General features: G+C 48.8%; 1 protein-coding gene across 2 annotated transcripts; it reads right to left on the reverse strand.

Annotated features, from left to right (window-relative positions):
- Positions 1-1218: 1218 nt before the first annotated feature.
- MID1IP1 (MID1 interacting protein 1) lies at positions 1219-3213 on the reverse strand. Of its 2 annotated transcripts, none has more exons than XM_054291300.1 (2): positions 2827-3213; positions 1219-2450 (listed from the first exon to the last, which is right to left on the reverse strand). In XM_054291300.1, exon 2 carries the CDS (start codon positions 2299-2301, stop codon positions 1807-1809), a length of 495 nt encoding a protein of 164 aa, XP_054147275.1. In that variant the 5' UTR covers positions 2302-2450; positions 2827-3213; the 3' UTR covers positions 1219-1806. The 2 variants fall into 2 exon arrangements, with proteins under 2 accessions (XP_054147275.1, XP_054147273.1); XM_054291298.1 differs by having other exon boundaries at positions 2627-3213.
- Positions 3214-15675: the final 12462 nt, after the last annotated feature.

Consider the following 15675-nt stretch of genomic DNA (forward strand, 5'->3'; position numbering starts at 1 on the left):
ACAACTTCAGCATCCAGCACAGGGCTCTGCACCTTTCACACTGCATTAGTTCCACTGCACAAAGACTGGCAAGCTGACATGTTAGGAAACCAGGGTAATCCCTCGCCTTGTTCCTGACTTTTTTCCTGGCACCTTCCCAAAAGGAGTTGAAAGCATTACAAAAAGAACAAGCATCGCCAAACTAAAAATTATCCAGCCTTACAAAGCTGTTCTCTACCCCAGAAGGGAAAAACCTTCAAAAATATATATTTTTAAACACAGACTTAGGCCAAGTGTTTTAACTTACACAAACATCTGCCAACTAGTACCATGTCTGGAGTGCTCATGCTTTACTACAACATCCTAACAGTTGGGCTGAAAAATAAAGTGCTAAGGAGTACCTAAATTTAAACAAAAATATCCTTGCAGTTGAGAGAAAAATTCTTCTATTTTTAGAAGAAGAAAAACCCCAAACCAACACTACCAAACAAGGCCTAAATTTGATGACAGTAATACAAAGTGAAATCTCAGTATGTCTACAAACTTGGCATTACAAACTTGGCCTGAGAAGAAAATTTACATGTAAGGACTTACATATTTATTAAACATTTATTCTCTGTTATATATTGTATCACAACCAGCAAGTGCGCTTTAATATCAGAACTTAATGTTCTAACACAATATAGACACCCAATTCTGAGGTACTTTACTTGACAAAATGAAAAAAAAACAACTAGAGAGAAAGAAATCAATACAATCTGGATAACATAAAACCGATTAACTCCTGGTATCCAAGGAGGATTAGAGGAAAGAAATGCAGAGAGACTGGGGAGGCAAGTCTGCCAGACCTATTGGAGGGAGAGAAAAGAGCTCCCCACAGTACAGTAAGATACTTCCCGAAAAAAGCAAGAGTCATTGCTAGGCTTTGCTCCAACTGCCATGAATCGCTGCCTGCACAGTAACCATGACTCGATCTTCTCAGATTTTGTTAAAGAGGCACTGACCTTCAATCCAACACTCACACAGAGCAACTGCACTGTGCAGCTGGGAACAGCTTACTAAAATTCAGGCCATGTATGGTTAAGTTGAATATGGTGATTCAAACATTTTAGATATGCCAAGTTACTGCCTAGTTGCTTTGGAAAAAAACCCAAAGCCACAAAACCCCCTCTTCTTGCTTACAGATTTCGGTATCTAGTAAGGCAACTCTGAATGCAACATAGAAGAAAAACAGAAGAATTCCAGATGTTAAAAATATCATTTAATTAAAGAAAGATAAATCATACCAAAAGTTTAGGTCACTCTTCGTTAATACATTTGCATTTATTTTAGAATATACTCTACATCTGAGTAAAAAAGTTTTAAATAAACTCCAGTACATGTACAACCACAGGACCCGCCATCTCTCCCTCAACAGAGGGATGTTCCTTAGCTCTCTGGGTTCTCTCCGAGGTGACAGAAGCAATTTTGTGCCAGTTTCGTTACGTTCATCGGCTTGAGTGGAGCCTCCTTATCGGCCAGCAACGCCACCACCTCGTACGCACACGGGGTTCAGCCTCCCTGCCGGGGCGCGCACAGCGACTGCTCGCCCCGGACCGTACAACGAAAAAAACACGGAGGGGGTCAAAATAATTAATAAACTAGTAGTGATTAATTTACATTTCTTTCTCTCTCTTGTGCGTTGGTAGAAAACCTGCTGCAGTCTCGGGAGCGCGCAGGGAAGCCCGGGCCCGGGGCGCTGCCCTCGGCCACCGCAGCAGCGGCGGCGCCGGGCGGGGACGCGCCGCTCCCGCCGGCCCGGAGCCCCTTCCCCGCTCCCCCCGGCGCTCAGTGCCCCCAGCTGCTGACACCGATCTCCTGCTTGTATCTGTTGGTGAGCACGTTGGCCTTGCGAGTGAGCTTGGAGAGCACCGAGTGGAGTCCGCTGAGGTGGTAATGGAACTGCTGCTCCAGGTCCTCCTCCCCCTCGCCCTCCTCGGCGGGCCCGCCGCCCAGCTTGTCCTTCTTGCGGGCGGCCTCCTCGCCCGCCGGCGGCTGCACCACGCCCCACTCGATGTCGTTGCGGATGGACTTGAGCAGCATGTAGTGGCTGTACATGTCCCTGCGGGAGAAGTAGGCGCCGGGGTCGCCGGGCGGCAGGGCAGCATCCCGGGGCGGGCACACGGCGCCCGCCGCGTCCAGCTCCTCCAGCAGCAGCGGCACGTCGCGCAGCAGGCTGGGCACCATCACCGTCTGGTCCATGTTGTTGACGGCGCCGATGAAGCGGTTCATGGCGTTGAAGAGGGAGTACTTCTGGCTGTACGAGTCGCAGATCTGCATCATGCTGGCGGCCGGGCAGGCGTGCTCAGCGACGCGGCTCGGAGCGGACCGCGGGGCTCCTCCGGCGGCGACCTCCTCCTCCTCCTCCGCGCTAGCGGCACCGGCCGCCCTCCGTGCCGGGCTGCGCTCGGCGGCTGCTGGCGACCAGAGCCCTGCTGGGAGGCGGTGGCGCCGGGGTTAGAGGCTGCTCTCCGTCTCTCTCCTCCCTCCCCCAGCCCGCCTTCCCGTCCTCCCGTCCCCTCCCGCCAGCTCCTTCTCCTCCCCCGCCGCCTTTATCCGCGGCCCCGCGTCCTTCCTCCAGCCTTGCCCTCCCCGTCCCTTCTCTCACCCTCCGCTCCTCCGCCTGCACTGCCGCAGCCGCCGGGGCTCGCTGCCGCCGCTGCCTCCGTACAAAACTGGCCAAACCGCAGAACTTCCCCGCGACTCCTCCCGGGAACCGAGTGCGGGGGTGGTCGAGGGGATGGCAGCCCCGCCGGTAATTACAATTGAAGCGGTCCCCGGCCGCCGTGCCGCGGGGAAGGCACCCACCGTAGTTCGAAGCTGTTCCCCGCCGCCCGTGGCCGCACTCCCATCCCCGGCGCCGTATTTATAGCGCGTATCTTACAACAAGGTGTTCCCCAGTGCCACCCCCCGTGCCGCCACGACAGATAAAGGCGGCGGGCGGCGGCCACGGCGGCTCCGCCTCTCTCCCCCCACCGGGGGAGGGCGCCGGGAGCAGAGCCCGCACCGCGGGCATCCCGAGGGGGCCGGGCCGCGCGGGCTTGGCGCTGGCGGCGGGAACTGCGGGGCTGAGGCCGCAGGGGAGCCGTTCCAGAGCGACGGCGACTCCCTCACATCCTAACCCTGAGACAAGGCAGCCGCGGTGCCGCCGCGGGCCCGGCTCGCAGCAGGAGCACCGTGCCCGACCGGCGCCGAGAGCCCGCGCTCTCTCCGCCGGGCGGGGCCGAGCCGGAGCGGGGCGGGGCGAGCGGCTGCCGGGTGATTGACAGCCCGTGCCGCGGGACACGCGGGCCCCGCGTGCTGCCCGCGTTCTCCCGGCCCGCCCATTGGCTGCCGGGCGCGCGGCGAGCGTGACAGCGGCTCCGCCCCTCCGCGCGCCGCGTGCTCCAGCGCCAGTCGGAGCGGGCGGCCGGGCGGGGAGGTTGCGGGGGCTGTGTGAGCTCGGCCAGGCTCGCGTTGCCACCCCCCCCAGCAGCGCGCCAAGAGCCGCGGCTTCCCCGCGGCCACCCCGCGCCGCGCCAGCCCGGGGGTGGCGGGGGGAGCCCGGGCAGCCTCCGGGGAGCCTTTGGGCAGCCTTTGTCTGTGTCCCGGCGCTGCGCGGGGCGGCCGGCATCACCCCACAGCCTCACCTCCGGGCCCAGCCAATCGGCGCGCCGTCGTCCTTTCCCGGCCAATCAGCGAGCGCCGCCAGCAGCCAATCGGAAACAAGAGTGCCCCCCCCAACGCCCCCGCCCTGGTAACAGGCGACTTGGCCGCGAGCGCCGCCGCGAGTCACGTGGGGCGGGGGGGCGGTTGCCATGGTAACGGCGGGAGCATCGCCGGGCGGGCCGGGGCCGCCCCTCCCGCATCCACCGGGAATGCCGGGGATGGACAGCCCGGCCTGAGAGGGGCCCCGCACCCTGCCCTGCCCGCCCTGCCCCCCACAGCCCCGGTAACCCCCGTCCCCAAAGCAGGAGGCCGCTTCCCTGGGTGACAAACTCGGGGTTGGACCGCGGGCAGCTCGTGCACTGCAGATACTCACAGTGAAGCAGTAGCTAGAGATACTGGTGTAAAATTTTGAGTTGTTAGCAGATAATTCACTACGGGGAAAAGAAGAAATTATCTCACCGGGCCAGAAAATTGGCCGCGACTTATATTTGCATCTTTATATAGATGCAGTGTGTCGTTAATAGACCATTAACAGTTTTGCTGCGTTTAATTGAAATGCAGCCTGCACTGAACGTTCAATACATTGGAAAAAGCAATAAATCTTTGGAAACGAGGGGAATTGGTTTATTGTCCAACTTTCTAAATTAAAACAATTAAACATTTGAAGAAATTAAAACTGAAGTCTTTACCTGAGGTTACGACATACTGGCTGGGGAGGAGGAAGAATTGGCAGAAACATCCCAGCTTGGAGCTGCAAAGGGGGGAAGTATGTGAGTCTTCAGTGTGATAGTATTGTATGAATTAGGGCCTGAGCAGGAAATTTGTTTCCCAAGAGGTATAGCCACACATTCTGCTTTCAACTGTAAATATTTCCTTATTTTAGTGAGGCATGTGCCTCACCCGTTAGGCTGAGACAGATCATACTTAAGTCAAACTTAACAGCATAAAGGAATTGGGTTTTTTTTTTTTTTTTTTTTTTTACTTATGTTCTGATCAATTTTGCTATGTGACATAAATGTCCCTGGTACATATAATCTGCATTATGAACACAACCCTGGGTAGGTTTGATTGCTCTTTAGTTCAAACAAAATAAAGGAGCACATATTCCTTACTCCAGTGGTATGTAATTGACATGGCTGTGCACATGAGAGGAAAAGAAATGGCATTTTTTCCACTCCTCTTGAGGAAAAGATGATCCCATTTAAGGCAAAAAATTTTGTATGCAATTGGCATTTGTTTGAAATGTGTCTTGTTCAGAATGTTCTGGTTATCGTGGCCGTGCAGGCCCTGGAAGGGGAATCAGATGGAAAGCCCTTATCGTGCCCTGGGCAATGAGGAAGTTTGCATGTTTGCTATCTGGCAGTTCAAGAAAGTGTAAATGTGCACCTTTGGCCAGCGTGGTCCTGGGTAAGGAAACGTGCAACAGGAGTCTTTATCCAGCACCTCAGCTGGGTGGAGCACTCCTGATGTACAAGCCCAGCAGTGTGAGGTGAAAACATCTTTCTGCTCCAATAAACTTGGTTCTGCTATTCAGGAAAGCAGGAGTCACATAAAAGTTACTATATTAGCTAAAAACCTTTAATTTCCTCTGAAATTAATGAGGGCTGGTGGTGTTCAGCCCTTTCTGGACCAGAGCCTTCTTTCTTTCTTCTTGCTGAAGAAGATGAGGGATGGGCTATGGCTGTTACTATTTAGCTGTTCCTGTTAGTGAGCTATGAATGGCATTAACTGTTTGACTTAGCTGTAAACCTCTCTTTAGCCCCAGGAACACTGAGGTTAGTGCTACAAAGGTTGGCTATAGGAGCAGAGCTGCTGCTGGCCTGTCTCCTCTGGCAGCATTAGCAGCTGTGCAGTGTTTTTCAAGTTAAGACAGATGATTCTGTCAGCTTGAGTGGGTTTTCATACCATTTGCAAGGCCTATCTAATTTCTCTGTTCAGTGGCAACAGGATAACAAACCCTCTTTGTTCACAGCTCTCCCAAGACGTGTGCTGGCACAGGAGAGGTGCCCCTGGCACGCTGCAGACCAGAAATGGCTACACTTTGGTGGCTATGAAGTTTTTCTGCTGCATAATGTTTGCAAAATGAGATGAGATCTTGCGTGGGCAAGAAGTGATAAATATGTACAAATATTTAGTGTTGCATTCTTCAGGCTGGGAGTGCCATTTGGGTCAACATTGTAAGGGCAACATCTCTTGGGAATTTAATTTCCTCTCATAATCTGTTGTCAGTGTGACATGGCAGATTAGAGTTTAGCCTTGGAAACTGAGAGCTGTGTCCTTCTATTCCTATTTGACATAAATTTTTGCTCAAACTTGTGAGCTGCTCCCATCATTTTGGGGAGCAGTACAGATGCACACATTTAACACTTCTTTCTCTTTGCGGAAGTGAGTCCAGTTGTACCAAACACTGAACTGGGGAAACCCGTCATTTCTCATCCAGAAGGAATGTATGTAAATTTATCATCTTAATTGATGCCTCTCCATGAGGTTCATATAATCAGCCCTTGTAGCTTAACATGCTAATGAACAGGGTAAGTAGAAATCTAATATATTAAAGGAATGCAGACCAATTTGTCTGAGCCCTGCTGAGACCTGCAGTGTAAGTTTTGCAAAGATTTGCTCATCTCTCTCCTGTCTTTCACTTAGCTGCCTTTTACTCCTCTTTCTCTTGATCCTCTGCGAGTGGGGTGATTCTCCAAAGTGCACAGAAGGCTCTGTGAGGATGTGCAGAGGGGTCAGGAGGATGTTTGGAGGAGGCAGTGGTGGTAAATCCTCTTTCCCTCTGGCACTTTGCACGAGACTACACACTGGAGCTCTGTGTCCTCACATCCTGGCATAGAGCAGCAGTGCACAGTGAAAAGTGTGGGATCCAGCAGGAGATCTGCTGGCAGAGGGATCAGGGAGCAGTGCTGGACAGGTAGGCAGCTGTCTCAGGCAGCTGAGCTGCTGCAAAACCCCTCTGAGTTGCCTGGCTGCAGTTTGCACCCGGATCTCTCCAGGTCTGTCAAATCCTTGCTTCCTCAGCTTTCCTGGAAATCATTACACACACAGCTTCAATCTGTTTGCCAGTTACTCTGGATTTTCAGGGCCTGGGATCATCTAGCTAGAGCTGTGAGGTCGAAACAGGCTGAATCCTCTGCCTCCTTAAAGGATAAATGCTGCCACAGACTGTGTGCCTGGTGTGTGCATAGCATCCCTCTCCCCTGTCTCTTGCCAGCCCCATCCATCTTCCTGGAAGCTGGTCTGAGCAGGCACTGCAGTGTGCAGTGCCCAGGACAGCAGCAGCCCTTTTCAAATGGCTCCTTAGTGCTGCCATAATAAGCCTGATAAATAAAACATGGCTTGCAGACACGGATTTACTGGAGAGGGCTAAGGGGGCTGTAGCTCCCTCATTAGTATCTCCCGGTGCAGCATGTGTGCTCCTCATTATGTGGCACAGTGGCGGTTGTCTAGTCATCCATGATGAGGCTGCAGCCACTCCAAGGATGCACCAGGGATCCCAGGGATTCTTTTTTTTTTTTTTTCTCCTGTGTTAATAATGGGAATTTACAAGGAAAAAAAAAAAGAGCTTGAATATGAAGAGGATGAAGGGGAGAAGATTGCAACTGGGTCTGATTTTTTCCTCCCTTGCGTCTCTGTAAGTCAGCAGCAAATGCAGGGAAATCTGTATAGTTGTGCTGATATGGAACTGGCATGAGCAGGATCAAGACCTCTGCACTGCACAAACTCCTAATTTGGGGAGCTTTGCTTCTGTTCATTCTAAAATGCTGCTCATAAACTTGTGGCCTAAGTATAAACTTTAACATCTCCCTCACAGCTTTTGTTTTCTGTTCAAGGGAAAGGATCCAATTTGACTGATTTCAAGTCCCTCAGAGCTGGGGACTCAGGAATCTGGGTTAATCTGAGCATGGTCTGTGGAGGTTTGATCCAGCTTTTCTTTCTGGCCGCTGCTTAAATCCCTCCTACCTCCCGCATACAAGTTGCAACTGCATCATCTTAGTAACCCTGTGACCAAGAGGCATGAGAGTCTCCTGTGAGACTGTAATCTCACTCTAAACAGCTCTCTGGCGGGTGCTCCTGAGTGCTGATACATCATGCAATTTTCTCCTTTAGAGGTTTGCCGTGTCATCTCCACCATGATCCCTGCCCTGCCTGCCCAGTGCCAGCGAGCCAGAGCCCAGGGCCTGCCTGGGAGATGTTCCTGGCACAGCTCTGCATGGCTGGGGCATGCCTGGGGTCATGAACAGTGACAGCAACATCTGCCCCTTCCTCTTTGCCTCTTGGCCACGCTCTGATAGGAAAAAAACCTGTTTAGGATGGCAGGAGACTTTAGTGGTGTAGCAAAGTAATCCTCAATAAGCTCAGGACTTTTCTGTAATGGTATTTAATATGCAGATAGTCAAACGAATGCCGCTGTGATATATTTTTATGGACAAATATTATATATTAAGCCCTGATTTATACGTTTGAGCGTAATACCTGGGGCTCTGAGGAGAGCCTTTAATCTCTGTCAGTGAGGCAGCACGCATGCTAAAGCGCCGAGTAAATCTGCACGGGAGTGCTGAACTGAGCGCAGCATATATCAGAGTTCTTCTGCCTGATAAAATTAAATACACTAGACCACCTCTGTGTGACATTACCGGGCTGATTCGCAGGGGCTGACAGCAGGAAATGCCCATCTGTGCTTCCCACTGTGACCCAAACCTGCACCATTCCTGCTGCATCCCAAGGGTGCCTGTCTGTGCTTCCCACTCTGACCCAAACACACACCACTCCTGCTGCATCCCAAGGGTGCCACCTCAAGGTCCCAAAAAACGTTCCTGGGTGGAGGAAGGTCTCTGTTGGCGATGTTCCCCCTCCTTCCATCACGTCCCTCCTATGTGACCGCCTGGGTGCAGCGGAGGAGGTGCCGGTGCCCTGTTTCCCCTTCATCAGTAAGGTGAGCATCGTCTCAGCACGGCGCTCTGCATTTAATAATCTCACCGGCTCAACTGTTTTTATCTGAATCTCCCTCCTGAACTGATAAATCTAAATTGCACATTTTCCAACCCGCTTTAGCGGAGGGGGAAATCTCGCAGGTATCCTCAGGTGACGCTCGGGCTCTGCCGCGCCTCTCCGGCTCCATCTACTGCGCTTTGCCGAGACTGCCGCCCCTTCCCGCCCGCTCCCGCAGGAGCTGCCCCTTCATACCGCCGGGATGGAGCGAAAACCGCAGCTCTGGTTTTGCTTAAAAGGCCCAGAGCTGCCCAGGTGGTGAAACAAGTACAATACGCGTTCATTCAGTCCTATGAATGGTAATTCCTCGTTGTAAAGCAGCCAGTGATTTTCAGAGCCTGGCTTGCTGCATGGATTCTTCATGAGAAGGAGCAGAACAAAGGTGGCCACTGTCACTGGAGCTTTCTGCTGGAGCCAGAATTGGGGATGTGGCAGGATGAGGGGCTGGAGGATGTGGGAATCAACAAAATCAGAGGGTTTTGGGAAAGCTGCAAAAGGCAGGCCCCAGAGACAGCAGAACTGTGATTAGAGCTAAGCAGTAGCCATGAGATAGGTCAGCAGAAAAATTATTTAAACTGTAGAAAAGCAAGGATAAATAGAACAATGGTGGGTGTATTAATGCTTGTCTAGAATAACTCCCTAAGCTACAGAAAAGTTTATCTAGCAAGATATTAGGAAGGTTGAAGCTTAATAATGGAGCTCTGTGCATTGTGTTTTGAGGCTTACAAGCAGGTATTGGATTCAAAATAAGCAGCATTGCTTTAACCAAAGGTACCTGTGCTTATAGTGCTTGGATAGAGCTACTGTCAATGTGCTTTTGCTTTGTGTGATTGGTCAAACAACTTATAAAGTGAGTTGTAACATTAAGTTCTTAGTCTGCTGCCTGGGATGTGAGCTGCTGGCATCTTCCCATTGTCATAACCATGTAATGAGAGTGATGCTGGAAAATAAAACAGCTCAAGGCACGTCCCACAGCATTCCCATCCCGTTTGTGATTTGTACATGGACCCCAGCCGGCGATAGAGGAGAGCTCTGGGTGGAGAGGAGGGGCCCTGCCTAGGAACAAATCTGCTTGCTGCCCAAAAATGCCAGGGGGAAGATATCACCTTGGATTTCTGATGGGGACTTAGAGGGTGGGATAGGAGCAGCAGAATTTTCCTGTGAAAGTCCTATCTCTTCATCTCACATTCAGTATTGAGAGAGAAGCTGCTTGAAAGAATATCCTACTTTTCCTGGCTCTGTAGTTCAGAGCTGACATGGAGGCGTGTGTCCTTATTATAAGCACTCCTATTATAGTGTGGTTTTGGCTGGAGGATGCTGTGTGGTTAAAGAGGACTATTACAACCAAAAATAGTACCAGAGCTTCCCAAATGCTATGACTATTATGAATTTGTAAGATTAATATTTAGTTGCTCTACAAAAAGTACCAAAAAGCTGGAAGTCAAAATCAGAACAAAGTTGTGCTAGGGACTGCATATAACTTTTTTTTTTTTTAATATATCAATTCACAGTGCATATTTCTGTAGGTGATAGATTAACATAAAAATACTGCCAGTTTTTCAGGGTTGTAAAACACAAGGTACATCATATATTATTTTTTAATTGAAACTCAGATTATCTGTTTGAAATGAATTTGTTTCAATGGCAAGTAACATGTTTTTCCACAGTCCTTGTGAAAACTGGAAATAAGGTAGATTTGGCAGCTTAGCCTATGAAGTTCTGGGGCAAATCTCTGAACTGAAAGACCACAGGGTTTTGTCCTGGCTTTGATGAAGTTCTGAAAAGAGCTAAATTAAATCCATGCTGTAGCCATATGTGCAATTTTGTTCTACTGTAATAGCTTATAGCTGTCCGTGAATTTCCCCATTCTCCCAGCATTGTGTAAGGGATGACACAAGAGACTGAAGGTTGCTCTCTCCACTAGTAACAGGCATTTGCAGGCTTAAAATTATTACAACAGCATTTTTTCATTTACATGGCTGGAGAGAATCTGTTTTTGCAGTAAATTTGTATTTCAAAGCAGATTTTTTGTGTCCATCATTATTGGTGGTTTACAAGATTTCTCTTCCTTCCCTTCCCCTCCCCCCCTTATTTGGGAATGTGGGAACAAATGAAATAAACCCTTCATAAAAAATAATTTTGTCCAGGTGGAACATAAATCAGCCAAAAAAATATTATTCTACATGGCAAATAAAAAGCATATGCTGTATTATTTAAAGCACAGCCTCCATATTCACATACAAAATTAATGCTACAGTGGGAGGTAAAACTGATGGAGGCAGACAATGAAAATATTAGGAGTAAAACATCATGCCAGGAACAATTCAAGCAGAGCCACTTGCAGGGTCATGGTCGTATTCCATTTCAAATGGGCATGGAAATACACTGTGGGTTATTCTTCTCCAGAGATGCACACATAATAAGCACCTGCTCCCCATGTCTACTGTTCCCTTTTAACTGTTGATTTATTGGATGTTTCTGAAAGCTGTGGTCAGGCCTGTGAGGGATATACAACGTGGTGCCTGCAGGAAGGAATGGCAGTGGGCAAAGGAGCTGCCACGCTTCCATCCCTGCTGTGGGCTGAAGGCTGAGCAGGATTCCCAACAAAAGCTGGCTATTCCTCAGCTTCCAGGGGAAAGGGCACCTCTGGAAAGTAAATCATGGCCCTTGTGCCTGGCTCACACCTAGGAAAGTCAAAAAAATTATAAACTGTGTTCCTTGCCTCAGACTGGAGGAAATGGTGGGTAGAGAGGGGAAACATGCAGTGTTCAGCAGTCCAAGGCACCAAAAGGGATCTTTGCCATCACATCACAGCATCAAGGAAACTATATATGAGTATAAAACATAATATTGCATGTGTTTTAAATGATTTTCAGAAGGTTGTGAATCCACCCTTGTTACATGTGTGGCAAGGTGCAGACCACATACTGCTGCTCCCTACTACACTGGAATAGTATCACCAGCAAATATTTTATTCTTTTCCTGGTTCTTCCTGGGTTGGGAGGGGTTTTCACTCCATTTCTCCTCTGAAGTGGAGCCTTACAAAATAAGAAATGAACATAATCTTCAGATAATGTTGAAGAGAGGTCACTACAAAGAGACTTTGAATTAATATGATGTTTATCCCTTTAGTTTAACAACGACATCAACAAAAAAAAAAAAAAAACAAACATGCAGAGAATGTTCTTGCTCTCTGTCCTTCTATTTCACTATTCTCTGATATTTTCTTCTCTGCAGCAAGAGTGGAGCTTTGCAGCCATGAGGTCTTGAGATATTCTTGTCTTGGTGGCCCTTGAGACAAGGGCCAGAGCCACAATGGACAGAGCATGCCCATTTAGAAACAAAAGAAAGAAAACTATATTTAATTAAAAATGTGAATCAGAAAATGTAGGGCTATTGAGAATCATCCTGAACTGGACATTCTATGTACATGGCTAAAAAAAAATGCACTGTAGCAACTGGAGTAATTCATGGTTCAGTTTCCCTATGATGGTAAGCAGTTTATTGACCTAGAACTACAAAATCATTCAAAATGACATTTGGCAATGCTGAACTTTTGACACAAATCCCCTGAGGTAAGGAAATGGAGAGGGCAGCCACATTACCTTCCACTGAGCCCTGCTCTGTCTTTAAATAACAGCAGGAGAGGTGCACCTCATTCAGAAAGGCAGGAGAGCAATACAGGAGCAAGAAACTCCTGTATTTTAACCCTGGCTCTTTCAATGGTCCTGAGTCAGTCACTTAGGGCCAGACATTCAGGTGTTAATCACGAGTGTTTACACAGAGCTTCCCGTGTTCATTCCTGAGCCCTTTGGACCTGATTTACACACCCAAAGAGCATCAAGGTGTTTAAAGACCAAGTCCAGGTGGTGCCTTCTGGGCAGGATGAAGAAGGGTCCCTAAGGCCTGATTGTACAGTTCATTATGGAGCTGTGAGTCCACCCCAGTTTCAGCTCTGCTTGTGACTCCTCTCAGTCAGGGCAAGGCCTGGCTCCTTGTGTGTTGTCACCTGCAAGGAGACACAGCCTTGGCCACCACACTTTCTTCAAGGACCTGTTGGGGCTTTCTTGCAGCATGCGTGCATGGGCAGGAAGGAAAATCAGCAGACCTTATCACTTCCCTGGCAGGTTGGTCCCTGGCCAGCAGAGGATTTTTGACTCAGTGTGAATCTTTTTCTTTGACAGGTCTATTGCAAGGAAAGCGTGTTTCCCAGCCTGACCTGCACACATGGATCATGTCTGCCCTACCATGTAACTGGAAGGGGGCTTTGGGCACAGGGTTGCCTGAAGGCACAGCCAAACTTAGAAAGCAAGCACACCTCCCAGAATGGGGGCATGTGAGTTTACTCTGGTGTCTTTCAGCTCTAGTAACCTCAAGTGGTCCAGTAATCTCAATTGCTATAAATAACACCACCAATGTTCTTCCACAGAAGCTTTATCTTTTGGCTGATGCCATCCCTTTCAGTGTTAAGACGCTGTTGTGCCCCGTTTTTGCTGTAGCCAAATGGGACTAGAAGGAAATCAATAGCCCCATTTTGCCTGTCACTTACTTAAGCTTGGTTTGAACCCATGTTTGTAAAGCTGAAGGCTTTTGTAATCCATTGTTGTGTCACCCCCAGCCAGCCCACCTCTGAGAATTTAATATTCCTACATTTTAAGAAGAAATATATTGGACAATGAAAATACATGTGTATTTAGTTTTAATGCTTAAATCAACATTTTTTTCTGTTATTAAGGCTGTGCCAGAAAGAGACTGCTTTGAAAGGAGACACATCTGCTCAGAGCAAAGACTTCCATAACTCATTCAGAGTTATTGGTCATACCCACAATATTAGTGATAAAAATTGATTATCCATTCCCACTTGCTTCACGATCCATAGCTTTTTTTCCATTCATATTGTAAGTTGGTTTATACAGAGTGAGGCAGTGTTATTTAAATACCAAGGAAGAGCATGATATACCTTAGTAAAAGCCCCCACCAGCAGAAAGCAGGATTTTTTTCATGTTAGTCTTGTCCTGTCCTGAATCTAGATTTGGCAAGTATCTTGACTTCTTTCAGCCCTGAAGAGCAGATGCCCTTCTGTCAGTGTGTGAGCCCTGCCCATCTTGGCTCACTGCTGCCCTTTTATCCCCAAGTGCAAAGTTTGGGACTTGGTAGAGCACTGTCATTTAAGGAAGAGTGTTCTGAGATCCCTAGCTCATTTTGAGACTGCAACCAGCAGCTCATAGAAGGCAAGGGAGAGGGGGAAGGACTGAATATTGCAAGGACGGAGAGAAACATTAAAGGAGGGAGCAAAGCTCAAAGCTTCTGCAAAGCTTTCTGAGTGAAAGCTCTGTTTTGAACATCATGTTTCAGCAGCAGGGGCTCAGCTGCTCCCAAGGAGGATACCATGCATAAGACACCTCCAACAGGGTGGCACCATGACCATCCAGAGCCTTATGCACTCTCCTGCAGCTGTCAAGGAGAGCAGGAGCATTCCTGCCATCAATCCTGTGTTCACCAGCATGGAAAGGACAGAGAAGTTTGGATATCCCCTCTGATGAAACTGTAAATGTTGCAATCTCCAATTTAGCTTGATCCTTGGAGTCTAAAAGGTAGATATGGTGGGAGAATAGAGGTAACCCTTATAATTTGTGGTGTTGCAGTTGTGAGGATGAGTTTATTGACATGACCTTAACTCCCTGTTAAGAGGGTGATTAAATCATGACACTCCCTTACCAAAAATGGAGAGGGATTTACTGGCCTGCCCAGAGATTTTTTTTTTACTTAGATCTAAAAGATTTTTGTTATTTGATCCAAAACTGAGGATCCTGACGATTCCACCTTTCCCTCTGTAACTCCTTTTAGCATAAATAGGTATTATCTGCACACAAAGGAAAAGGGAGAACAGACTCCTAATAAAATTACTTCACACCTTAAGTGCATGGATGATAGCTTCCCTCACAGAGTTAAACACCCAAAGCACAGACTGACAAGAAATGAAAGAAGAGGTGTTCCCACTTGGGACTATTAAATGTAAATCTCTTTTTCTTCAATAAGGGGATGAGACAAGTTTTGCCACTCAGTTGCCGTGTGATCCCTTTTGGAGCGAGGGACTGCTCGTCCTGCACGGGATCTCGAGCAAGCCACTGCTGCCAGCAGGAGCAATAAGAAAAAGCAGCCTCGTCTACATCCTTAGAGTCCCCTCACCTCAGTGTTTATGAGCAGCATCCGATCTTTGGGGCGGTTTGGAGGAGGGAGGCAGGGCAGGGCAGGCAGAAGGGCAAGGCGGGATGCGCATCCCTGCTCCGCCAGGTGCCCCCGCACCCACGGCTGCCAAACCTGGCGCTGCTTTGCCATCTAGTGCCGCTCGTCCGGATTGCAGGAGCCCGGCATCGCTCGGAAACCCGGCTGGAATTACAGGAATTCAGCTTGGGCTGTTTTGGGTTTTTTTCAGCATTAAATCCCATCAATATTTCATGTGCCGCAATGCCGTGGAGCCGTGTCTGGAAGAAGCAGTGGGTGTTTCATGGGGTCGATGGCGGTAGGAAGGGAATAAATCACTGATGGCCACATCAGCTGCCTGTGAGCAGGGAAAACCCTTCCCTCACTGATTTGCAGTCCCTAAAAGTGGATATTTGGTGTCATTGGGATCTCCTGATTTGGGGTTGGAGCTGTGATGGAGCTGTGACGGTTCACGTGTGAGGGAACCAAAGCCCTGCAGCACTTTTGCCACCACTCAGCTTGTTTGGCAATGAGGCTGCTCTGAGCTGTGGGGGACATGGTTCACAAGGGAAGGCTTGGGAGCAGAGCCAGGTGAACCCAGTGACACTGAGTGATGGATCCCATCAGCTTTGTGGACCCTCCCTCTCACCTGGAAGTTGTCGAGTAGGTCGCTATTTTCTCACATTTTCACTAATTGTGACAAGTAGATCACTATTTTCTCACAGTAACTCATTCTTCTAAATTAGCTGGTCAAAAATTTCAGGGATATTCAGTGAATATAGGACATCCCTAAAGGATGTGCAAGCAGTT

Source organism: Melozone crissalis, unplaced genomic scaffold, assembly GCF_028551555.1.
Source record: "Melozone crissalis strain CALT ecotype California unplaced genomic scaffold, PUWL_Pcris_2 ptg000090l_1, whole genome shotgun sequence".
NCBI classification, from domain to species: Eukaryota; Metazoa; Chordata; class Aves; order Passeriformes; family Passerellidae; genus Melozone; species Melozone crissalis.

Excerpts from the sequence above, each read along its gene's own strand:
- MID1IP1 (XM_054291300.1), bottom strand. The coding sequence starts at position 2,301 with ATGATGCAGATCTGCGACTCGTACAGCCAGAAGTACTCCCTCTTCAAC.